General features: G+C 39.9%; 1 protein-coding gene across 2 annotated transcripts in view; it reads right to left on the bottom strand.

The window, feature by feature from the left end:
• Window positions 1–26,303, bottom strand: part of slc25a26 (solute carrier family 25 member 26) — a 259,040-nt gene that overhangs the window by 185,217 nt on the left and 47,520 nt on the right. For both annotated transcript variants that reach the window (XM_034167165.1, XM_034167166.1), the window contains one exon: window positions 21,684–21,731. In XM_034167165.1, the coding sequence (XP_034023056.1) occupies window positions 21,684–21,731 (48 nt within the window). The remainder of the gene's footprint in view (window positions 1–21,683; window positions 21,732–26,303) is intronic.

The following is a 26,303-nucleotide window of genomic DNA, read 5'->3' as shown; positions in this document are numbered from 1 at the left end:
ATCAAGAGCTCCAATGAAAATAAGTAACTACTACAGACATAACACAAGTGTAAATAATAAGCATTACATTTTCTTTAGAGAGAATAAGTCTGATACAGGCCCCAAGGCTAATAGAAAAATGATCTTCAATGTTTTTCCTTTTGCTATTTTCCATTCTTTTAAAGACTGAAGTCATGAAGGCCTGAAGGTCTGGTTTAGCCATCTGAGAGGGTCAGACAACTGTCGAGGACCAACTCTAAACATAAAGCACGAGGAAGTCTTTGCTCCTTCACATGTGTCTCACAAGTCCCGCCTTTACATAGATAGAGGAAAATAAAAGCTCTTTGCTTCTCCAACTCATCTCAGTCATATGAGCATGTATAAACATGAGCCTATACAGATCAGTGCGCATACAGACAGGATATGAGAGACAATCCTTTCACTTCTCACCTTTTCAACCTGAATCCCCTCTCCTAACATGGTTGTGAGGGCATTCACCCTCATTCTGGTACATCTGTGTTGAGAGGCTTCAAAGCTCAGCATAAGCAGATCCCTGTCAGCATGTACTGGTGACTCTACATGTTGTACTTTGGGTTCAACTTTTTAAAAGTTGGACTCACCGTCACTGAGGCTGAGCAGAAGGTTAAACAACACGTGAAGTCTTACAAACTGGAACAGAAGCTAGATTTGTGCGGTCAAATTAACAAGTGACATTCGATTCCTTGTGTTACAACATTAATGCCAAAAACATCTACAAGCATTGGGAGTTTTTAAATCCTACTTTGTACGTTGGAAGACAGGCAGTGGCCATCTGTTGTATTACTGCAAGAATGTCAAGACCTTAATGTCTTCCTGCAGCTGTTTTACAGGATGTTTGTATGTTAAGGGGCACTCTTTTCATGATAGTTGGATTAATTTATGTTATATTCACCTGGTCTGTGTAAAGATTGTTGACTGATCACAATTTTTTAAATGTGGTGCTACTGCTTCATGCAACAAAATGAACTGAATAAGTGTATTATTTATTAATAAACTACACAAGTAAACAGAAGCTAACGGGCTAAAAAATGTTATCGTACGAGGAAAAGAAGTCGAGAGCAAATGGCTTCTTGTCTCATATGAACAAATGTCAAAAAAAAGCTCAACATGGGTGCATTTACCTCAGTGATTACACATCTTTAAAACATTTTCCTCCTCCATACAGTTCTCGCTGTACTACAAAGCGCAAACAAGTGGAGCTATGAGTGATCTGCAGGTTATTCCCCCGCTTTATTCAAGGGTGTGGTCTTTCTGTTTCGGAGCATGATTTCTTGATTTCATAGTATCTTGAAGAGCCAGCACATCCTCCTCATTCAGTTGATGTTCTTGCTGTGTAATGGTGGTTGGCACTGAGCGTAATGGTGCATTCCCACCACCTTCTGTTCTGGAGTATGGGTCAGACAGTACCTCAATCAGATCAGCATGCAGCTTGTCACACATGTAGATAGTGGCATCTTGTGGCCACCGATGATAGTGCAGGGTTTTTTTGTTTGTTTGCTTTTTTGTTACAAACAAGTCCCTTCAAACTATCACAGGACTAGCCAAACAAGTAAAAAAGGACAACATACTGCAGAAAATATATTTCTGCATTAAGGTTGGAGTATGTGACTCATGTTTTTTATGTTTTTTTTCTTTTGTATCAAAGTTGTCATACATCTTAATAATACACTATCAGTCATTCTCACTGTGTTTTGTACAATAACACTACCTTTAACCTCAGTGACATGAAAATTTGGGGTTCCACAGGGGTCCATCTTAGGCCTCCTGCTTTTCTCCCTTTATATAGCACCCCTTAGGCTGTTTTGGGGTTACCTTTCACTGCTATGCTGATGATACTCAGTTATACATGCCGATAACTGCTGGTAATCTCATCCACATAAAATCCTTAGAAGATTGCCTTGCATCAGTGAGAAGCTGGATGTCTAGGAACTTCCTACTTTTAAACTCTGATAAGACTGAAATGATGGTTCTTGGTCCAGTGAGACACTGGCATCAATTTGACCAGTTAACGCTCAGCCTCAGCTCATGTGCCATACATCACACTGACAAAGTGAGGAACCTGGGGTAATTTTTGATCCTACATTGTCCTTTGACCTCCACATTACAGATATGACGAGGACTGCTTTCTTCCATCTGCGAAATATAGCTAAGATTCATCCCACCCTGTCTATGGCTGGTGCTGACCCCGATTCATGCAGTTGTCTCTTCTAGACTGGACTACTGCAATATTCTATTTTCTGGTTTACCGCATTCCAGCATTAGGGCTCTCCAATTGGTTCAAAATGCTGCTGCCAGACTTTTGACACGAAGCAGAAAGTTTGACCACATTACACCCATTTTGGCATCTCTTCACTGGCTTCCTGTCTCAGCGAGATCAGATTTTAAGGTTCTACTACTAGCCTATCAAACTGTTCATGGACTGGCACCTCCCTACCTAGGTGACCTAATTAAACCCTATGTACCAGCCCGGGCTTTGCGTTCTCAAGGTGCAGGACTACTGAGTGTCCCTAGGGTGAATAAAAAGTCTGTGTGTCACAGAGCTTTCTATTATATGCACCTGTTCTGTGGAATGATCTCCCTGGGTCAATAAAACAGTCAGATTTTGTAGAGACTTTCAAGTCCAGACTTAAGAAGCATTTATTTTCCCTTTCGTATGGCTAGCATACTGGCATAGTATGTTTCTATGCTTTTTACTCTTAATTCATTTTATTAGGAAACGGAGTGTGCCGCAGCCTCAACTTTATCTAAATTCTGGGTCTTTTAGTGAAGCTTTGGGCTAGTGGCCAGCGATCACCTTAGTATTTCTTCTGTTTTTCTTGTTGCTTAATGCTGACAAATTACACTGTATTTGTTGCCTTTCTGATGCTTGATTCTGCTTTTTTTTCCTTTTCTCTCTGTTTGAGGTGCGGCTCCATCCAGAGATGGGTGTTGTATCTGTTCTGGAAATGATCCTGTGCACCGGTAACATTTCCTGTATGTTCATTTTGTAATTTGTGTCTGTATCACGGCCCAAGCAGAGGGTCATCCCTTTGAGTCTGGTCTGCTTGAGGTTTTTTCTTCAGAGGGAATTTTTCCTTACCAGTGTTGCTCTGGGGGTTGGTAAGGTTAGACCTTATTTGTGTGAAGCACTTTAAGGCAACCTTGTTGTGATTTGGTCCTATATAACTGAAAATAAATTGAAATAAATTTTAATAGAGAATTTCATTTCAAACCATGTTTAAAGTTTGGAACCCCCTGTATTTGTATTTTTCCAACAATACTTTTAATTTATTTTATGGTTGTTAACAATTCAGTTAAGCACCATGTACATTTGTTGTGAACCTGCTTATGTAAACATTGTTCACTTTAAAGACTACAAATACACTGCAATGGACTTCAGAACATGTCTTTGATGGCCTATGGCACAAATGCATCTTGCTACCAGATGACAGAAAACACAGGGACTGTGCATGACCACACCTCCCTTTAAAACAAATATGCCCTTGGATGAACACATGAGCACAAGTGGATTTGTGGTTTAGATGATGTGGGTACTGGGCGTGAAAACCACAAATGCATTGGGTGGAAGCTACTAATAACACTTGCATTTCACTGTGTGCCATTTTGCACTGGGTGGAAGAACAACTTCCTCGTATTTCCAAGTGTTTTGTTTTTTTCCCTCACCTTCTGCATTAGCATGTCAGTAAAGGTCTAAATTGGACATTCCTAAACATAATACAAATAAAAAAAAAATCAGCTATTTTATAAAATTAAGGATCGTATTAAACATAATAACAGACCTTCTGGGATTTGTAATATGGGCAAGGCTTAGCCTAACCCACATCAAAAAGCCCAACTTTTAACTTGTGTGAGGTCACTGTACTTAAGATCATATCTTGCTATGTTTGTTCCTGGTGTCACAATTAGCACTGAAATGCACCTAATGTAAGACATGTCAAAGATTTTAGTTAAGTGATCTTATGTGACACGTTTCACCATGATATACAAATGCTATATCAAGATATTCCATGCACAACATTACTAAGAATGACCCCAGATAGCCAAAGTTAGAATGGAAATGGTCTCAATGTCAATCTTGACTGGGGTCTCAGTGAGGTGACTTTGCGAAGCAGGTTTCACCTCAATATACCAAGTCTTTGTCAAGATATTGTTAGTCTCAACCAACAAAGAGGCTAGTTAGATATCTGACTATGTGCAGGAGAAGGATGACTCGTGACGAGGAAAATTAAGTTTATTTTCTTTTAATGAAGAATGGCAGGTGTATAGTTCTGTGGACGCTCTAACTCTGGTGCAGATGACTTCTTGAGCCACATCAGAGCCAGCGAGTGACACACGACATGCACGATCAAAAAAGTACTGCCTTCACTCTACGCCCCCCCCCCCCCCCCCCCCCAAAAAAGGGCAACATGCCTACGTAGTTCTGGTAGCACGCAAGTTACCATAACACCCAAATTAGCTAATATAACTGAAGGTCGACAGTCGCCAGTGGACCTCAGTCTGCAGTTCATCTCCATCTGAAAGACACTAACCACACGTTTGAGGACAAGGAAGTTAAAATCTTAGCCAGAGAGAAGAAATGGTTTGAGAGAGGTGTCAAGGAAGCATTCTTTGTAAAACAGTTGAAACCCAGCCTTAACCGGGGGGCGGGTCTCAGACACGCTTTGTCCCCTGTTTACAATGGGGTACTCAGGTCTAAGCAGTTTCAGTCTTTTGTTCATGGTATTGAGTCATTCAAGTCATCAGGAGAGTCGTCAAGGGAGCCATCAGGGGAGGCTTCCATCCCATCATTAGGAGAGTGCACAATACGTGTTAATTAGAGCTATTGTTTAGTCACTAGCCTATAGCAGTCGGCCTCTCGGTAGGAGGGGTCTGGTTAGGTTAAAAACTCCAGCTTTTGTTGGCTTCTGGTTTATTCTTCTCTACAAGAGTCAAGACAGAAGTCAGACTACCAGAGCAAGAATTTTAGCTGAGGAAGCTTCTGTGATTTGAAGCGAAACGTCCTCACGTCAAGCAACCCAGTCCAGTCGAAGATTCAAGCTTTTCTACTAATATAACTGAACTTCTAACATAACTGGTATACAAAACAACATGGCGTATAAAACAAAACAATAAGTGTATTAGTACTACACAATCACACAGGTTTCAGAAACAAGGTCCCTTGTGGTCACATTTAGAATCAAAATGTGCCCAACATCAAACTTATGTAAGGTCAGAGTGAAGTAATCTTGTATGCCAAGTTTCACCTTGACACATGCAGTCTTTGCTGAGATATAGCGCACACACTAGGCCTCATGTATCAACGTCACACGCTTGTGGCGTAAATTTCCGGTGTAAATTTGAAGTACACCAAAGTTGCCGTGACATGTATCAAGCAGTGAGCACCTGCCCATTTCCAGCATATGCCCGACATGACCTTGATAAATGCGGCGGGTGAAAACAATCGTAATTATAATGAACACGCCCATAAATATTCAGACTCTGCTTCAGACACACCCCCATTTCACGACATGAAAGCCAGGAAGACGGCAAAGAAAACAAACTTCACCAATCACGACGCATGCCAATAGAGCGTAAAAAGCGGCCGTCGTATTAATTGTTTTGTAGTATAATCAAAAAAGTGTTATTCTCTTTTCACATGTCAATAATTCTTGACGTGGATATTTGCTCGCTCAATTAATAAGACACGCCTTATGTATATCTTTATTTATTTTATGTTAAATGAATGGAGAAAACAAAACCTGATTGCAGCACGAGCGAAGGGAATGACAACACTACAGTTGTAATTATCAATTTCATTGTCTAAAACGATCACACCACATAAAGTTAAGCTCAGCGCTGCTCTGGCTCCAGGCTCGAAGTCTGGAGAAAAAGGCGAGCAGCGCTTTCTTTGCGGTCAGCGCTGTGGCCACGGATCGTGCTCCATAGACCAACAATCCCGCAAAAGCGGGATTTGTATTAATTATTATGTAGTATAATCAAGAAAGTGTTATTTATGTAACATATACATTGATTTGTATAATGGCACTGTTTATCATGTTGATCAATTTCATTTTTATGTGGATTCCAGTGCTGGTTCATTTTGGTGTATAATTTACACCACCTCTCGACTTGGTGTATATATTTTCAGAGCACCGTACGCCAACGACAACATTGATAAATGCCAAGTAGTGCAGCCATTTTGGCATACACCCTATATACGCTCAAATATCGCCGTACGCAACGTTGATGCATGAGGCCCATTGACCCCACAGACAGACAGACTGACACGTGGAGTCTAGCAGTTCCAAGACCTGTGCAAAACCATTCACGCCATTAGCACAAAAACAGTCAGCAAATGATCACTTTCGAGCTGGATGTGAAATTTGTCTAAGTACCCCCACGAGTGTGGTGTTGCAAAGAGCAACACACGTGACGTGCATGTGTATCGCATGTGTGTGTGTTTTTTGAAAACATACGTTTATCTCCTTGTTGAAGTTAAGCATTTCACACTCCTGTTATAAGACAGCGATTGTAGCACAGTGGTAAAGTTTCCGTCTATTAATCAGAGCTTTTGTAAACTGCAGGTTCAAAACCAGCAAGTGGCATTTATTTTTTTTATTTAACAGGGTTATTTAACTGCAAGGTTCTGTACTGGGTCCCCTTTTATTTTTTTTTTTTTATATCAAACAAGTGATTTTCACTAATTATACACCAATATGTCATCTATCAGTGTCCGGTGATTGTATTAATTATTTATATACCCGGTTGGACATAATAAGACATTCATGTCACTTCATGATTGTATGTCTATGACCATGGGTCATCGATAGAGGAACAGATGGTTCATATTTGTATTGCCCGTTTGATAAGAGAGATTCAATAAAAGGCAGTGTTTTTTATGATGTGCATTTTTCTTTTTTCCTCCACAGCAGAAGCGTGAGGTGGTGCAACACGTTCCAGCTGTTTTTATTTTTTGGTTCTTCCACAACAGCGGCGCGATGTGGAAGCTGCTCGCACTGTGTTTGTGCACAAAACTGTCGCCGGTGTGTCGTGCACACCTGTGCAACCGTGCGTTCCTCATGACAGCAGGTGGAATGTTTCACTGTTCCCCATTTCGTGTTTGGTTCGCGGATTTTCTTCAGGTTTCTGTGTCTTTCGTGTTCTGTGTGAAGGGGCCCTAATGCATTACTCCAAATAAACAAATATATATATATATATATATATATATATATATATATATATACAAATAAATAAATAATGAAACAAAGTGATGGTCTCATAAAACCATGATAATCATTCCCACAAAAGAATGCAGTTTCAAAGGGGTCATATTGTGCTACATCAGGTTTATCTAACTTCTATAGTTATGTACGGTTGAGGCTTCATGTCAAACGTCCACATACTGGCATAAGTCCACAACTGTGCATATTGAAAATCTGCTATAAACAAAATTTCAGTCTGACGTGGCTGTTTTAAGACAATTAAAACAGCAATAATAATAATAATCTTAAAGTTAGTTTTAAAATAGGCCACAACCACAGAGATGATAGCAGGAAGAAGGTCACATGGTGTAACTGATGAATGAGTTCAAACCCTACGCTGCATGTTTTTCCTTCCCTAAAGCCTCTGATGGAGGAAGCAGAGATCAAGCAGGGATTGAGGAGAACAGGGTTAAAGAGGAAACAGAGGTGCAGCGGGGCAGTGCCTGGACACAGAGGTGTTTCATAAGTCCTGTTGCCAGAGCCTCTACCCTGCCAGGTTCCAGCTGTTGTGGAGAAACTTTTAGGTTTCTTCAGAGCTTGGCCAAGAAAAAAAGTACAATTTTCACTCCTGTTAAAATGCCTTGCTTTTTGGCTCTCTGTTTAAATGTGTATAATGGGGTAAAGAGCTTCAGCGATCAGAGGGAGGAACGAAGCAAGCACATTTATGAGACATGTGAAAGTGAGAGCCGTGCAGACGTACGTTATAGCCAATCAGACAATGCTCTCTGTTCTTCGATCCAATGTGTCAGTGACTGTCAGCTCCACTTACACCTACCACACTGGCACCACCATATCACTAAATTACTTTCTAATAACCCATCTCAGCCTCATTATTCAAACTCAAATGAGAGCAGGTTAGATCAAATTCGTGATCACCTCAAAGCATTTTAGATCCAAAAAATAAAAAGGCTTGCCATTAAAAAAGAAAAAAAAAAAAAAGAGCCATCATTTTTAGTGCAGTGACGGCTGCTCATAAATGTCATGAAGCTGGTGGAAAGGGGCGAAGGCGATGGGGGGGGGGGGGGGGGGGGGGGGGGTCCTGAAGCAGCGCTAATCTTATCCTGCCATCCAGTGGTGAAAGGTGCAAATGCCCAAATGGAAGCAGCTGGTTGCTGAACAGTACTGAAGAGTTAGAAAGCAAATCAAATATTCATAAATCAATGACTGTGCACAGAGGTCATTCGAGGCAGTGGTGTCCAAGAGTGGGTATCTGTGTAACTGTTGGCTTGAAGGAGTTATACTGTACATAAAGTTTGGATTTTGTGCTCAACATTCTGAAACTGCTGCAATTTTAAGATTATGCATGTGGAAAATCTAATATACAAGCAAAATGTATGTCTGGCAAAGCTCGTTTTGGACTTCTGTTACATAAGTCATAGAAGTCAATATCTGGACTTCTGCTGCATCTTTGAGCCATGTACCAATGAACCAATCTGCATTGCCACTGAAAGACAGAGAAGCTGAAAGCTACTGAACATTGCTTTGACTTTGGAGAAACGTGACAAGAATGGCATACAGACATGTCCTATTTTTACTTACGGGTACATTTTACTTTGTGGACTCAGAATCTGCTAGAGCTCTGGACTATGAATTAAATCTGGTTAAACTCTTGATAAAATCTTAATTTATTATTTTGTAGCATTTTTTTTCTTCAAATTAAGAACACAGGTGGGGCTATTCCACAGAGCACCGTTCCTTTCCTGTTTAATCCAGAATAGCAAATCAGGGTGTGTTTTGAAGCATCACAGTAACGTTTTGATCCATCTTTGTCAATCTCGAACAAACAAGGTATAGTTATCATCTGCACCAGATTTAAAATCGAGACCAAATATCTGAAGTGGTCAAACATTTGATCCTGTTGGAGGTTTTCCCGCCTCCCGGTAGTTTAATGTGGGAAGTGAACTCAGAAGACAAGACTCAAAGACTGACAAGAAACAGACTTCAATTTTAGTTGTCATATTAAAAGATGCCTTTACTGAACAAAGAGTTGCTACGACAGCTTGCAAGCTGCCCTCACCCCAGGCTCTCCCTATGTCTTCCGCCTGCACTCAACCTCGCACCCAAATGGGCGGGCTGTTGCCCTAAGTGTGGATCAGTAAAGTTTTGCGATTGGTTGAAAAATGTTGCATCTGACATTTATATGTGGTGACTGCTCGTGTTGTATATCTGAACCGATATGTGTAAAAGCAAAACTGTTTTTTGTCTGTGTAGCGTGGTAAACAAAAGAACAGTATGCATCATGGCGTCCCAGAGAAGATATAAAATTATCAAATAGTCCGAGGCCATGAGACATACTGTCCAACAATCCCAATTCTTGAAATTGTTGATAGTCCGTGGTAATGTCCTGGAATTCATAGTCTTAAGAGTTCCAATGATGTTTGAACTTCGTTCAACATAGTATTTGTAGTGACTACATTTGTAGTGACTGTGGATGACACAGTACTTGTTTCCCAGGTAGAACATCTTGTTCAATCTTGACCTCCCTTTATTTATGCTTCTCTTTGTTGTGGAGTGCCACAGGGTTCCATTCTTGGCCATATTCTATTTTCAATGTACATGTTGCCATTGGGGTCAGTTATAGCTGAGCACAACCTGTCCTTTCACTGTTAAGCAGATGAACTGCAAATCTATCTGCCAATGAGGCTGAATGGAAGCAATGCTTTGTCGTCATGATTTAATTGTATTCGTGATGTAAAGCAGTGGCTGCCCCAAAAGTAAAACAGAGACCATTGTGTTTGGACATTCTGGCATGCCGAATGCTATACCATCAAATTTTGGTGTTCTGGCTAATTATTTAAAACCAGCTGTCAAGAATTTGGGAGTGATTTGTGACAGCTGTTTGAGGTCCGATCAACAGATAAACACTGTTGTCAAAGCAAGTTTTTCCAGCTACATCTTCTGGCTAAAGTCCTTTCTTAGTAGATGTGAAATTGAGATGACCATTCATGCTTTCATCAGCTCCAGACTTGATTACTGTAATGCACTTTATGCTGGCGTTAACCAGTCTTCTCTTGCATGTATAGCTAAGCCTTGTATACGTCGTAATTCACTCATAATAAATTATAATAAATAAATAAATAATAATAAATATGTTGTGTATTGTGTTATGCACACTTTAGGAGTCTCAGGTGCTAACGGTCACATTGTGTGACCTATAGCTGGGAGGTTAAAGAGTGGCAGTTTGGTTCATTCAGTTCAATTGTGTCGCGTCTGGTATTACAACAGCTATATTTTCCTACATCTTTGCCTCAGGTAGCTGCGTGGGTAGATATTCACTGTGTTATGTCATTATCTTGGCATCAGTTATGTGACGGGTTATATCAACAAAGCCAGAAGTTGCTTCTGCTATGAATACACAGTTGCTAGGGAGGCAAAGATATGAGGAAAAGGTACACAGAAATTTGCACCTTACTTGACATACTGGTTACAATGACAAAGAATCTGTATCTGTAATAAACACAAAACTGGATATAGGTAAAATTAATCTCATTATAGTAGATTTAAGTTGAATACACGTCGATTAGTCTGTTGCATTTTTCAATTTAACACTTTTCCATGCAATGTCAATAAACCTGTGCATAAAAGATAACTGCCTTCAGAGTCGCGATGTTACGAAAGAGTTTACCTGGCTGAGTATATAGAACACGTTGACTGAGGACAGCACGCCACTTAAACACTACAGCCAAATACTCATACTAGCTTTCTATAAGTAGGCAAAAAGCAGTACTTCACAACCCATACAGTATCTGAATACTCTGTATACAACTAATAATATGAGCAAAGCGCTGCGCAGCAGTGCGAAGTTCGCTCATGGTACACTGTGGCCCAAACAGAAAGTGCCAAATTTTGAATCCACAGTGAAACAGGAAATGTCAAATGTCAAACACTTGGATTGACACTTCCTGGATCGACAGACGAGATCCCATGGAACCTCGCGGGAATTCGGTGGCAAGTTCACACTGAAACAGGAAGTGCCAACTTTTGAGTCCACAGTGAAACAGGAACTGTCAAAGGTTGAACACTTCCTGGCATGGGTGGAGCTAGAGCGGAGGCCAGGGTTGCACAAGACTCCCCGAAATCTGATTGGACACAGATGATTGACATGTCACAGCACCACACGTCTGGTTAAAAAGAGCCGCATTTTGAAATCCTTGAGTCACATCGACTGCTAGGTTCCTCCTGTCCAGAAGTTGGTGCTGTGTACCACAAAAAGTTCTAATCCACCTTAGTAGAAGCAGAAAAATGTTTACCATGGAATTCTAATGACACCAAACTTATACTGGTGAGTAAACCACAGTATTTTAAAAATGCTCCAATCAAATTGAAAACTACACCACATTACATGTCTGATCATAAAGATTCCAAAAAGGTATAGTTTGGACTATCTATGACTGAATGTTATGGAGTTATGGGGTAAAAACAGCAAGAATGGTGACACAGATCAATTTCAGTTTGGCTCCAATTTAGGTAAAAAGTGAAGTAAATTACTGGTTGAGCTAATAGGATTAATAAATGTAATAATTTTGACAGTGTTGAATGCTTGGTCTCCAAAGTAAAGGTCATACAAGGTCAATGTGCATTGGATTCTATGACGTGACATGTTACCCTGTAACATGAACTAAGCTTGACAGATGATGCAAACTGTTACTTTTTAAAACCTGATTAACTCAACCAATAATTTGCACCATTCCTTTTTTTTTTTAACCAAAATTGGAGCAACTTTAACTTTTGACCCCTGCACAAACTGAAACTGACCTTTGTCACCATTCTTGCTGCTTTAGCCTCAAAACTCTAACATTCAGTCAGACAGTCAAAACTATACCTTTTTTTAATCTTTGTGATCAGGAAAATAATGTAATATAGTTTTCAATATGATTGGAGCATCTTTTAATTTTGACCCCTGTGTAATTCTTTAATTGAACCCTACCTGGCTGCCTATTGAAAATTCAAGTGGTAAATCAGTTTGTTTTTTTTTTAAGAGTTCATGTCTATGGAGTATTTGTGCCAAATTTGATGTTTGTAGCACCATTTGCAGGATTTCACTCTAAATGTTCTCTTATCTGCTGCACTATATATGAGATTTAAGATGCTGCTCCTCAATTTTTCTCAATTGCTCTCAAAGGTATTAGAACATTTGGTGTTTCACACATTTTAATTTGTTTATTCCATTTCAAATACATTTTATTTCTTCTAAAATGATCTTCCTTAAACTCAAACTGAAAGCAAATCTCCACAACTTGATATAAATTAATTAAAAATATAAAATCCAGCTTCCTGATGAAGTGGTGTAGAGGAGGATTTTCATTAAAAGAAGACCTGAAAGTTCAGCTACAATTTGACAGAAAGTACACCTGAGATGCAAGCCAAGATTTGATGTTTTGATCAAAGAAACGTTTGTATTTCTTCATAACTGACATAAATAAAGTCCAAGACATATTCAGTGACTTGGAAATGTTCATTTTCCATCCCCTTTCTTGTCTGAAGAAAACTGGCAATAAAACTGATTATTTACAGGTTTTATCAAGTTTTAGAGATTTCCTTTGAGTTTGAGGAAGATAATTTTAGAAATTTTTATTCTTTAGATTTTTTGGTATTTCTTGTATTTGAAATGGCATAAACAAATTAAAATGTGTGAAATTCCAAGTGTTCCAATATTTTTGGAGGGCACAGTATCCTAACCTTATGATGAGTGCAAAATGAGTGTCGTATTATTGCTGTTTTGTTTAAGAATGTTTAATTTAATTTTTTTTATTAATTTGCCCCCGGTTTGTTGTCTGAGAAGGATGAATGGATAATGTACTGCAGAAAACACAACCAGATTGACAGGTAAGAAAGTTTTTAAGTTTTTTTACATCATGTCATCCTCAGAAAGAGACTTTAGTTGCATTTAGTGGAGAAAAAAGTGTTAGTATTCGTGGTTCATGCATCATGGATCAGCCGTTTTTAGCGAAGAGACACAGAGAGTGGCTCAGAATTTTAAAGAAAAAAAAAAAAACTAAAAATGTCTTTGTAAAACTCAGTGCAGGTGTACTGTTGTCACCGCGCTTTGAGAGATGACAACTGTTTTTTTTTTCAACTCGGAGCTGCTGCCTGCTGCACAGAACTGCGGACGAAAAGCGCAGCTTGCTGAAAGTTGGCTAAATGGGCAGTTCAGTCAAAACCATCCTCCCCCTGCCCGTGGAAGTTTTAATGCTGTGATCAACCCACAATACAAAAATAATAGTAACGCACAGTGACTTGGAGACGTAACTTTAATTTGATTACTGATTTGGAAAGATTAACGAGTTAGACTACTTGTTGCTGTAAAAAGCTGTGCGATTAGAGTAATGCGTTACTGCACTACTAGGTAACGCATTACCGGCATCACTGATTTTGTTTTGCTTGAATTTAACATTTAGTAGTTTCTGTAGAATGGAACCAATTACATTCCGTTTGGAGGGAGAGTTTTCTTTTCAGGAAATTGGGTCATCTGGAACTGTGCTGTGTTTATTGATTAAGTTCCTGTTTATCTGTCCTCAAACACTGGCCTTTATTAACTCCCACACTGTAACTCTTGTGTGGGTGTCAGTGATGTCGGTTACTCTAATCTGACCCCTGTTTTCAGTAATGAGTATTCTAACACGTTAGTCTTTCCAAATCAGTTATCAGATTAAAGCTACTTGTCCGAGTCACTGTGCATTATTATTTTGTGTTGTGGGCCGATCGCAGTTTTAAAACAGGTGTCCCGATGAGATGCAGTGGGAGGTCGGCGTTCAGTTGAACTGCCTACTTCCCCACTTTCAGCGAGCTGCTGCACAGAGTCGCATCCATGGACAGTTGTCTCTCAAAGCGCGGTGACGGTCAGAGCTATGGCTTTACCAGCCACTTTGACAAATACATTTTTGCATTTTTTTCTTTAAAACTCTGTGGCGCTCTGTGCGTGTCCTCGTTAAAAACAGCTGATCCATGACGCGCAAATGCTAACGCTTTTTCCCCATCCAAATGCACCTACAGTCTCTTTCTGAGGACAACATGATGTAAAAACGCTGATAAAATTTTCTTACCTGTCAATCTGGTCGTGTGTTCTGCATAAATGAAATGTTATCCATTCTTCTGCTCAAACAGCAAGTCAGGGGTGAATCGATGCAGGAAGGGGGAGTGGGGGAGAAGCTCCTCACAAAAGCCCAAGAATAGAGGTCCACATTTGAAGCCATTTTTCATACAATTGTTACTAATAATACTACTTTTAATAATAACAATAATAATAATAATAATAGCAATAACAATAATAATTTCAACAACTAAACTGTTGAGAAAGAATTTAAATGTAAGAAAAATGTTAGAAAGAATTTATTAGTTACATTTATAAACAATGTAGGTTAGAAATTGCAAGTTTTACCTTTACAGTGCTGTCAACAGTTAAATATGAGGTCATGAAAGATGCCTTTATTTTATTTTTTATAAAACAAGTATTTATGCTCATATAAAGTGAATACTGGCAAAACAGACGATCATTTTCATGCTGAGGTGGCGGGGGTGTTGTCAGCAGCTGCTGAAAGTAAATAAAGTCACAAATAATCTAATCAGTAAAGTTACTTTTTCAAGGAGTAAGCAGTAATCAGTAACTGGATTACTTTCTCAAAGTAACTGTGGCAACATTGGTGGGTGTTGACAGAAAAATACAATTCTGAGCGGCTTTTAGTTTCTTCAACAACTTTTTTGTCTAATAGTAATTAATGATAAAATCACAATGTTGATGAAGTATACTTCTGCCCAAGTGCCAACTGGACAGTTTAAAAGCTACAATATTGGCTCATAATAACAAGGAAAACTTTACAATGCACAAAATCTGTAAAAAAAGTGATAAACCTGTGAGAAATAAGAATACTGCTGTGTGCTAGGAAAGAAGGCTTTATATGTACTAAGAAATGTTTGAATATTTTTTGCTGATTTGGAGAGAGTTGCAAGTCTATCTGATGTCCTATTAAGTGCTGAATAAAGCACAAAATTAAAATCTAACTCGATTATTAATTGAAGAAACTCTATATTCGGTAATATGGCAAAGTTCGGGTGCTCAGCAGTAAGTCAGACTTGTTTCCGGTGGAGGATGGCCTCCGCCAGGGCTGCGCCTTGTCACCAATCCTGTTTGTGATATATTCATGGACAGGATATCGAGGTGAAGTTGGGGGGGGGTTCCAGTTTGGTGGGCTCAGAGTCTCATCACTGCTTTTGGCAGATGATGTGGTTCTGTTGGCTTCATCGGCCTGTGACCTCCAACACTCAGTGGATCGGTTCACAGCCAAGTGTGAAGCAGCTGGGATGAGGATCAGCACCTCTAAATCTGAGGCCATGCTTCTCAGCAGGAAACCGATGGATTGCCTAATCTGGGTAGGGTATGCAGTCTTGCCCCAAGTGAAGGAGTTCAAGTACCTTGGGGTCTTGATCACGAGTGAGGGGACAATGGAGAGTGAGATTGGCCGGAGAATCGGCGCAACAGGGGCGATATTGCATTCACTCTTCCATACTGTTGTGACAAAAAGGGAGCTGAGCCAAAAGGCGAAGCTCTCAATCTACTGGTCAATCTTCATTCCTACTCTCATCTATGGTCATGAGGGTTGGGTCATGACTGAAAGAACTAGATCGCGGGTACAAGCAGCCAAAATGGGCTTCCTTAGGAGGGTGGCTGGTGTCTCCCTTAGAGATAGGGTGAGAAGCTCTGCCATCCATGGGTAGCTCGGAGTAGAGCCGCTGCTCCAGCTGGTTGGGGCATCTGGTAAGGACGTCCCCTGGGCGCCTCCCTAGGGAGGTGTTCCAGACACATCCATCTGGGAGGAGACCCCGGGGAAGACCCAGGACTAGGTGGAGAGATTATATCTCCACACTGGCCTGGGAATGCCTCAGGATCCCCCAGTCAGAGGTGGTCAAAGTGGCCTGTGAAAGGGCAGTCTGGGGTCCCCAACTGGAGCTGTTGCCTCCGCGACCTGATCCTGGATAAGCGGTTGAAGATGAGTGAGTGAGCGCATATACTTTGAAAACCACTATCGGACTAATATCTTCCGATAAATTTTTGTTCGATAATTTTTTGACCGTTAACGTGGTAAACAAAGCTTAACAGCCACAAACACTTATAAAATTTAAAATCAGTTGAGCACCTATCTGTTAAATGTTTTGTAGCAGATGTGTAGTTCTACCCTCTGCAAACAGAGAAGCGCTACTTCTAGAAGAAACTGCTCTATTCTCTGCAAGCTAAGGAGAACTGGTCACCAAAAAAAAAAAAGAAAAACCTAATTTCTTTTAACCCCATACTGATACGAGGGCAACATCACCCAAGTCAACCAGAGGCATAGATTTTTAACTTATGCTTCAAATTTTAACCAAACTAATTTCGGACAAGTTATTTAAATTAACGTCACGTCTGAAGTTTTATAAAGTGAAAATATCAGATATATGTTTTAGTTTTAAAGAAATGTGCTAATTTTTAAGGTTGTAGTGTGGACATGGTGTGTCCAGGTGCATTATGGGTATGATAGGGTAATCTCAGTACGTTCACGACATGAGAAGTGCATTTGAGACACTCTGATCAGGCTCCACGGACAACAGGATTAAACTCTAGTGCTTAAAACTCTTGTGAATATATTCTCTGGGTTTATAGACGTTATTGTGTTTGCGTTTATTAAATTCCACGCATCTTAAACGTAGCAGAGTAGCAGACACAGATTATCTGGAATTTTGTTTTGGCAAGTTTCCAAGGTCTCTACTGCCATCTACTGGCCAGTAGTGTTCATGGCAGTATTTGCCCTGAAGCTGGGCTAATATTTTCAATCACTATACTCGGTTCAAGCGCAAACTGTACCACAGGACCGCACGGTGTAAAAGTTCAGAGCGCACGATTTATGTTCTCACACACATTGTACGTTCAAAAACCACACGTCGGACTCATGTTTCCAGAAGCAGAACGTAAACAGAAGCTTTTTTTTTTCAAACTGAATTTACAAAAACTTGGTGTGATCCAAAAAATTCTTGCACGAATGAAAAATCAGCTGAAAAAGGGCCAAAACTCGCACTGGCACCATTAGATCGTGGCAGTGTTCTATTTATTTTGACACCGGTTATATCAGACGGTTATCTAATTACAACTTGGCTTTTTCTTTTTTGAAAATGCCTTTTTTTTACAAATAAAAAATGGCATATTTTACAAAAGCACGTTTATCTGTAAACACCAACACACGACACACCTCACATTAACGTGTTGGTTTACATAGAATGAATGAGTCAACCAATCAGTGTTAGCGGAGGCACACTTTACCCAGACTGCCACCTGTCTGTGTTTGTTACAAAACTTCAGAACTAGTGCGTTATTCAACATTAAAAGATATATGTTATATCTTAACTTTGCACAAATGACAGAATTGACATTAATGGAGTTATTCTATCAGTATTCATTTACACCAAACCATAAGTCAGCATTGCTTTATTTTCCAGGACCTCTGCCTGACGGCACCGTTGTGATTGAGTAGAGAGTTGAGCTTTGTGGCTCCTCTCAGCTGCATTTGTGCTGGAAGCCATGTAGTAAACTGAAGCTTCCAGCAGGGGGCAGGATGCTTAAGACAGAAGTGCTGACTCATTGTTTGGGTCTGTCTTCGCCTTTGATGCTTTCAGAAGTGATCGTGGTGTTAAACTCAAAATCAGCTTGTTAGTAGTTGCAAGTGTACCAGAGACTGGAATTTATCGGTTATCTGTAACTTCCGAAACATTTTTGGGTGGTTTATCGTTTTAACTTTATCAAAGATAACTTTTCAGTTATCTGATTATCTGTTATCGAAGTTAATTTTTTGGTTATCTGTGCCCACCACTGTGTTCCACTAAACACGGCAGCGAAACTGTAAACTTAATAAGTGAATGAGCAGAGACCACTGATGTAAGAGACATGATGTCAATATTCATGACAGCAATAACACATGCGAGAACCAGATCCAGGGTATTTCCACTAATGTGCGTTGAGTCCCGAATGCATTGCCGAAATCCTAATTCATCCACAATTTCCATAAGTGATTTGCAGAGGGGATCAGAAGGCTTATTTATATGAACATTAAAGTCCCCAATGATCAGAATGTTATCTACACTACTTGACAAGTTAGAGATGAATGCACCAAATTCATCTAAGAATTCAGAATATGGGCCAGGAGACCTATATACAGTGACAAAGTAATACAGCTGATTTTTATACTTCTGACCTTGGCAATGCATAATATCCTGAGCAGAGCGGAGAATCAGATGCGCAAACAAGTTATATTTGTGACCCCCAACAGCTCATAAGCTAAACCTAAAAGGGGAAATGTGGCTTGGCATTTTCTTGCTGAAATAAGCAGGGACGTCCCTGAAAAAAACATTGCTTGAATGGCAGCATGTGTTGCTCCAAAACCTGGATGTACCTTTCAGCATTGATGGTGCCATCACAGATGTTGGCTTTTGAACTTTGCGCTGGTAACAAACTTGGTCTTTTTCCTCTTTTGTACAGAGGACACGACACCCATGATTTCAGACCACAGCACACTTTTCCACTTTGCATCTGTTCATTTCCACTTTGTGTCTGTCCATTTCAAAATGAGCTTGGGCCCAGAGAAGGCGGCGGCGTTTCTGGATGTTGTTGATGTATAGCTTTCACTTTGCATGGTAGAGTTTTAACTTGCACTTGTAGATGTAGTGACGAACTGTGTTAACTGACAATGGTTTTCTGAAGTGTTCCTGAGCCCACGCAGTAACATCCTTTACACAATAATGTCGGTTTTTAATGCAGTGCCGCCTGAGGGATTGAAGCTCACGGGCATTCAATGTTGGTTTTTGGCCTTGCAGCTTACGTGTCGAAAGTTCCCCAGATTCTCTGAATCTTCTGATTATATTATGGACTGTAGATGATGGAATTCCTAAATTCCTTACAACTGAACACTGAGAAACATTGTTCTTAAACTGTTGGGACTATTTTTTCATGCAGTTGTTCACAAAGTGGTGATCCTCGCCTCATCTGTGCTTGTGAACGGCTCAGCCTTTTGGGGATGCTCCTTTTATACCCAATCATGACACTGACCTGTTTCCAATTATCCTGTTCACCTGTGGAATGTTCCAAACAGGTGTTCTTTGAGCACTAATCAACTTTCCACCTTTTGTTGCCCCTGTCCCAGCTTTTTTGAAATGCGTTGCAGGCATCCATTCCAAATGAGCAAATATTTGTCAATCAGTTTGAACATTAAATATCTTGTCTTTGTGGTGTATTCAATTGAATATAGGTCAAAGAGGATTTGCAAATCATTGTATTCTGTTTTTATTTACATTTCACACAATGCCTCAACTTCATTGGAATTGGGGTTAGACAAAAGCATACCAAATGGCAAATGTCAGCTCTCCCCTGATCAAAGCCATACCCACGCACACACAGAGGCCACTTGACTATTATAATATAGATGAGACATTAAACCGGGTTTTGTTGCATTACTTTAATAGACTGGGTGTTCTCATTAGCTGTCACATTGTGTGGTAACCAGATTACAATTGCAATGTTTCTCATATGCATAATTTTCAATCAAAGTACCAAAAATAAATAAATAAATAAGTACCCTCTTGAAACTATACCCAAACAACATCATCTGTCTTTTATGCTTCTTCTATGTCAAAAACGGCCCGTTATATGGTACAGCCTCCTCTCGATGTGTGGTGGACCACCTTTATATCACAAAGTTTGGGAGCCACTGGATTACATTTTCAGAGTAACCTAAGTATTAAAGGCATGATTAAACTGGTGTTAACCTTGGACCTTTAAAACCTACACAACGTGAAAGAAATAATGAACTCAGAACAAAAGAATTATTCTAGAAATTTCAAAATGAAGATATTAATTGCACAACCTCAGTTTAATAAAGTCATTTTACACTGAAATACGTTTGCTCAGGATAACTTGAATCTCACTGATTTCATGCTCTACTCATCTGGAACCAAAACATGCTGACACAGCAGGAAAGTCGACAGTTTCTTTGAAGGAAATTGGTGACCAAAGGAAAGTTTAAAGTGATGCAAAAGCTAAGAGGATTTAATGAACATTAAACCATGTCATTGTTCTGGTGTCCAGGCTGATGTAGTTGTAGGTGCAGTTATCAGGATACGAGGTGAAGCTACAATGTGAACCACCTTGCTTTCAACTCATCCACACCTCTTTTAAATCCAGTCCGCCCAGGTCAATCCTCTCGCATCATCCACTAATGTGATATCATGCCCATCAGAAATGCCTTTCGATGGCTACCTAATGAATATACAGCACAGACAGGACCCCAATTAATGGGCCCACGAGGGGGGGAGGTGCCATGCCATACCACATAAACAAAGTTATCTTGACAGGGTCGCCTGGCCAAAGGAAGGAGATAAGAGAATAGCGAAGGAGGCAGAGAGAAAATGAATTACCTTCCTGACATACGTCAAAGCCAATCACCACAGAGAATCCTCCGCTGTTCCCGCACCCCAAATCCCTGCCACCACTGTTACCTTTAATCTACCGGTGTTAGTATGCAAACAGGCCGTGCGCCAGCCTGCAAATGTATTCATTTATTCAGAGCCCCTCGGAGAAATCACAGTGTCTTGTTGTCCTTTTTTTCTCGAGCTGTCCAGATGGAATTTGCGTGAATAACATCAGTTTAGTGAGGCAGAAAATAAGTACAGGCTAGCACAGCAGAGGGGGACTAGATTACACCCCCACCCCATAAAAAAGGAAGAAAAGACAAGTGTCACCTTCATATACTTCTTTTTCTCCATCTTCCTATCCCATTTTTTTTTCAGTTCAATTGAAACTAAGCAAGCGGTTGGGAAAACAGATCTATACAGCTTTCTCTTTAATTATTTTGTGTTATCGTGCAGTGCAGGTGCAATTAAACAGAAGATCATGAATCAAAGAACAAGAAAGTCTTTTTCATTACAAAAAGGTGAGTGACCATCAAGGAGGTACGGCTCAATGCTCATTTATCCTTGTTTTGTTTTGCATTTATAAAACCATTAATTGCATTAATTAATCAGATGTACTTCCAGTGGGGGCGGGTGTATCTTGCACAAGTAATTGAATGAGATGCAAGAGTGGAGGGGAAAAAACAAAAAACTGTAAATCGATATTTCAAACCTCAAAAACACCCAGGAGAAATTAAAACATCTTCAATCAGAAGAGTGGAAAGCCTCAATATTAGCCGAGCCAATCAAAAAGAATTCAGTGCAGTGGAGTCGAGCAAATGCTCGAACATGAATTTTTATACTGATTTTAATGGAATGAGTAAGATGGACTAGCGTAGACACATGCAAGTGTGCGTCAAGCTTTTGTGTCGACTGTTGGTTGGCATGTGATCAACTACACATAAATAAGATGAAAGAGCACACAAGAGAAAGAAAAAGGAGTGAAATAAGAATTAATCCTACCTCTCTGAGAACTGTACTCCTGTATCCTCTATATAAGCCCCGGAACCCCTGAAAAGAGGGACATTTCAGAAATGCATATAGCAGCTCTTACACAAGTTCAATCTAAAAAAAACCATGAATAATTAAAACATAACATACATTCCTTCCTGATTCCTCACAGTCAGCAAATTTTTCAAATGTGATGCATAGTTAAACAGTAGCTTGCAACAGTGTTGTCATTTAAAAAAAAAAAAAGTAATAACTACATTAAAAAAAGAAGCTTTTAGATTTTTTTTTTCCTGACAATAATAATGACAAACAAACCAAACACTTCACCCCGACAATAAAACAGTTTTTCATTTGAGTCAAATAAGTACAAATTAAATCTACACCTGTCTGATTTTGGCCTGGCGTTTTCCCGAGCCATGTCTCGACACAGTTCATGTGTGTCCCAAAGGGAGGCCAGCACGCTGCTTGGTGCAGATCAGCACAACTTGGGTAATATTAAACTCATGCCAGTTTTAAACACAGTCAAAACTTGTGGGAGCTCAGCTGCGTCAATTTCTGAGCCCAGAAGTAATTAATTTAAGACATCAAGAGTTGAGGACAAAATATACGAGGGCTGTCAATAAAGTAACGGTCCTTTTAATTTTTTTCAAAAACTATATGGATTTCATTCATATGTTTTTACGTCAGACATGCTTGAACCCTCGTGCGCATGCGTGAGTTTTTCCACGCCTGTCGGTGACGTCATTCGCCTGTGAGCACTCCTTGTGGGAGGAGTCGTCCAGCCCCTCGTCGGAATTCCTTGTTGAGAGACTGGCGCGTTGTTTGATCAAAATTTTTTCTAAACCTGTGAGACACATCGAAGTGGACACGGTTCGAAAAATTAAGCTGGTTTTCAGTGAAAATTTTAACGGCTGATGAGAGATTTTGAGGTGATACTGTCACTTTAAGGACTTCCCACGGTGCGAGACGTCGCGCTGCGCTCTCAGGCAGCGTCATCAGCCTGTTCAAGCTGAAAACCTCCACATTTCAGGCTCTATTGATCCAGGACGTCGTGAGAGAACAGAGAAGTTTCAGAAGAAGTCAGTTTCAGCATTTTATTCGGATATTCCACTGTTAAAGGAGATTTTTTTAATGAAAGACGTGCGGACGGGTCCGCGCGTCGGGACGCAGCCGACGCGGTGCGGCAGCACAGGAAAAACACCTCCGTGTTGATAACCATTTGTAAAATCCAGGTGGCTTTTGATGGCTTTCAGTGGAGTGAGTATATGAGAAATTGTTTAACAGGCAGGACATGTTCCAACTTGTCCTTAAGGCTTTCAACAGAGGTGTTTTTCCTGTGGCGGAGGAAGTTGGGAGTCCACAGATCCCCAGAGTTTTCCCAACTTTTGCCAAATGTTGTACATCCTCAGGAGGACTTGGTGCACAATGTGGCCAGGTGGGAGCTGCTTGTGGAAATTAGCCAAGGTGCACAGAACTGGAGCTCAGCCCATTGCAATGGAGCCAAACCTGGCCAAGTGTAAGAGCAGTCCTGTGTAATATACAGGTGGCTCTTACAACTTCCCCTGGATGGGAGGCCAACCCTTCACAGGATACTTACCCAGGTCATGGGTACAACAGTGTGTGTGTGTGTGTGTGTGTGTGTGTGTGTGTGTGTGTGTGTGTGTGTGTGTGTGTGTGTGTGTGTGTGTGTGTGTGTGTGTGTGTGTGTGTGTGTGTGTGTGTGTGTGTGTGTGTGTGTGTGTGTGTGTTTGTTTTGGAGGGAGGATGTGAACCCTTGAGCTATTAAACCTCTTAATTTTGAAATTACATCTTTAAAAAAATGGCTTCTGTATATAAAAGTTGAAAAAATGGTGCCCTTTAAACTCACAGTGAAAACTAATATACAACCCCTGGCAAAAAGTATGGAATCACCGGCCTCGGAGGATGTTCATTCAGTTGTTTAATTTTGTAGTAAAAAAGCAGATCACAGACATGACACAAAACTCAAGTCATTTCAAATGGCAACTTTCTGGCTTTAAGAAACACTATAAGAAATAAGGAAAAAAAATTGTGGCAGTCAGTAACGGTTACTTTTTTAGACCAAGCAGGAGGAAAAAAATATGGAATCACTCAATTCTGAGGAAAAAATTATGGAATCATGAAAAACAAAAGAACGCTCCAACACATCACTATTATTTTGTTGCACCACCTCTGGCTTTTATAACAGCTTGCAGTCTCTGAGGCATGGACTTAATGAGTGACAAACAGTACTCTTCATCAATCTGGCTCCAACTTCCTCTGATTGCTGTTGCCAGATCAGCTTTGCAGGTTGGAGCCTTGTCATGGACCATTTTCTTCAACTTCCACCAAAGATTTTCAATTGGATTAAGATCCAGACTATTTGCAGGCCATGACATTGACCCTATGTGTCTTTTTGCAAGGAATGTTTTCACAGTTTTTGCTCTATGGCAAGATGCATTATCATCTTGAAAAATGATTTCATCATCCCCAAACATCCTTTCAATTGATGGGATAAGAAAAGTGTCCAAAATATCAATGTAAACTTGTGCATTTATTGATGATGTAATGACAGCCATCTCCCCAGTGCCTTTATCTGACATGCAGCCCCATATCATCAATGACTGTGGAAATTTACATGTTCTCTTCAGGCAGTCATCTTTATAAATCTCACTGGAACGGCACCAAACAAAAGTTCCAGCATCATCACCTTGCCCAATGCAGATTTGAGATTCATCACTGAATATGACTTTCATCCAGTCATCCACAGTCCACGATTGCTTTTCCTTAGCCCATTGTAACCTTGTTTTTTTCTGTTTAGGTGTTAATGATGGCTTTTGTTTAGCTTTTCTGTATGTAAATCTCATTTCCTTTAGGCGGTTTCTTACAGTTCGGTCACAGACGTTGACTCCAGTTTCCTCCCATTCGTTCCTCATTTGTTTTGTTGTGCATTTTTCGATTTTTGAGACATATTGCTTTAAGTTTTCTGTCTGATTTAATTGTATTCCACTCAGGGAAGAGATCTGAGGAAAAGCGAGCCCTTAGGGCAGGGGTCCAGGGAATGCCTAAAGGCTCAGAATGCTCTGAAATGTATTCTTCTACATTTTAGATCAATAAATTAAAGACTTTTTTAGATTTGTGAAAATTTTGTGAAATACTGCAGTTTGAGTTTTTATTAGCAAAGTTAGAGTTACAAATGTTGTGACAATCCAGTAAATAATATTCATCTGTCCCCAGTGGTAGGCCTATTACCAGTGGAGGGCATAGCTAGCCAAAAGGTTAGCTTCAATAACAGTTAATCCGCCAACTGAAAAGCTGACTTTTATAAAATTAAACCAATAAACCCCTAAAAATTTAGCGGAAGTTACATCTAAAAGCTAAACCGATAACTGACTCCAGTGCACTAGCACTTATTGATACTTCTGAGTAAATTCAAAGGCAAACACAAACAACAGCGAGCCCACTGTAAATAACAGTGAAACAACCTGAGCTTCTCATAAGTTTACATAAAACATACACAATAACAACGTCAATATTCACAAGAGTTTTAGGCACAATATACAAAGAGTTTTATGTTGGGATGACGTTAATGCTGTTGTTCGTGTGCAGTGCAGTGGTTAAATTGCTGATCAGACAGTGTCAATGCAAACTCTCTGGAATTTTGCAACATTTTGCGTGATTTGAAAGCTCAATACCACACACAAATTACAGTTGGTTTATTTACACTCCCAGATGGCAGTGTTCTCTGCATTTTGACGGAGGGGGGATGAGGAAGTGATGAGAGCAGCTTATTTTAAATTTTCCCATAATGCCTTACGGCACGTGTCTGTTTAATGCTCAAACCTTCAGGAATTAGTGCATTACTTTAAAAAACATGAGCAATATCATATTTTCACTTTGTAAAAATGACAGAGTTGCCATTAATTTCGCTAAACTGTCCGGAATTAGTTGGTTTTAAATGAAACCATGAGTGAAACTGTGCTTTGCGCTTTATATCTCCTGCCCACTGTCTGAGTATTAGCATGTTGAAATTAAATGCCTTTTTTTTTCTTCTTTGCAATAGCAGCTGGCAGCTGGTCCGCCCACTTTTACTGGGGGAGGACTGAGCTTCTCACAGCGGTCTGTTTATTGTAAAGCACACAACAGGAATTAACATGTAGGATTTTAGGTTTTACAGACGTTTATGACTGTTCAGCTTTATCTCTATACCAGGAAAAAAAATGTGAGCAGACTGAAAGTTATCAGAACTAAATTTACTGGAAGCTAATTGGTCCGTTGATGGTTTTCAAAGTTAGCTGAAAATCTAATCCGCTAACAAAACTGTTAGCTTTGCTAATTAGCGGTTAGCAGATTAGGGGAACTGTGCCAACCACTGCCTATTACTAAGTCCACAGAAGTTAAAGTATCCACGTTGTGCTTAAGAGTCTTCAATATTCAGTTCAGTAATGGCCGTCTTACAGTATTTTGGCTTCAAAAGTAGTGATCTATCTGCAGTGATAGGTGACTATAGTGTTAGAACTCAATGGAACTTCATTGAACTCAGAGACCACAACTTTTCATTTGAACTCAGGGTGTTAGGGGTGTCAGGGTTTTTAAGCCTCAGATTGGATAATTTTTCAGATTAAAAAAAAATTA

Source organism: Thalassophryne amazonica, chromosome 3 (assembly GCF_902500255.1).
Source record: "Thalassophryne amazonica chromosome 3, fThaAma1.1, whole genome shotgun sequence".
Lineage (NCBI taxonomy): Eukaryota > Metazoa > Chordata > Actinopteri > Batrachoidiformes > Batrachoididae > Thalassophryne > Thalassophryne amazonica.
This window is presented reverse-complemented; position numbering and strand designations above follow the sequence as displayed.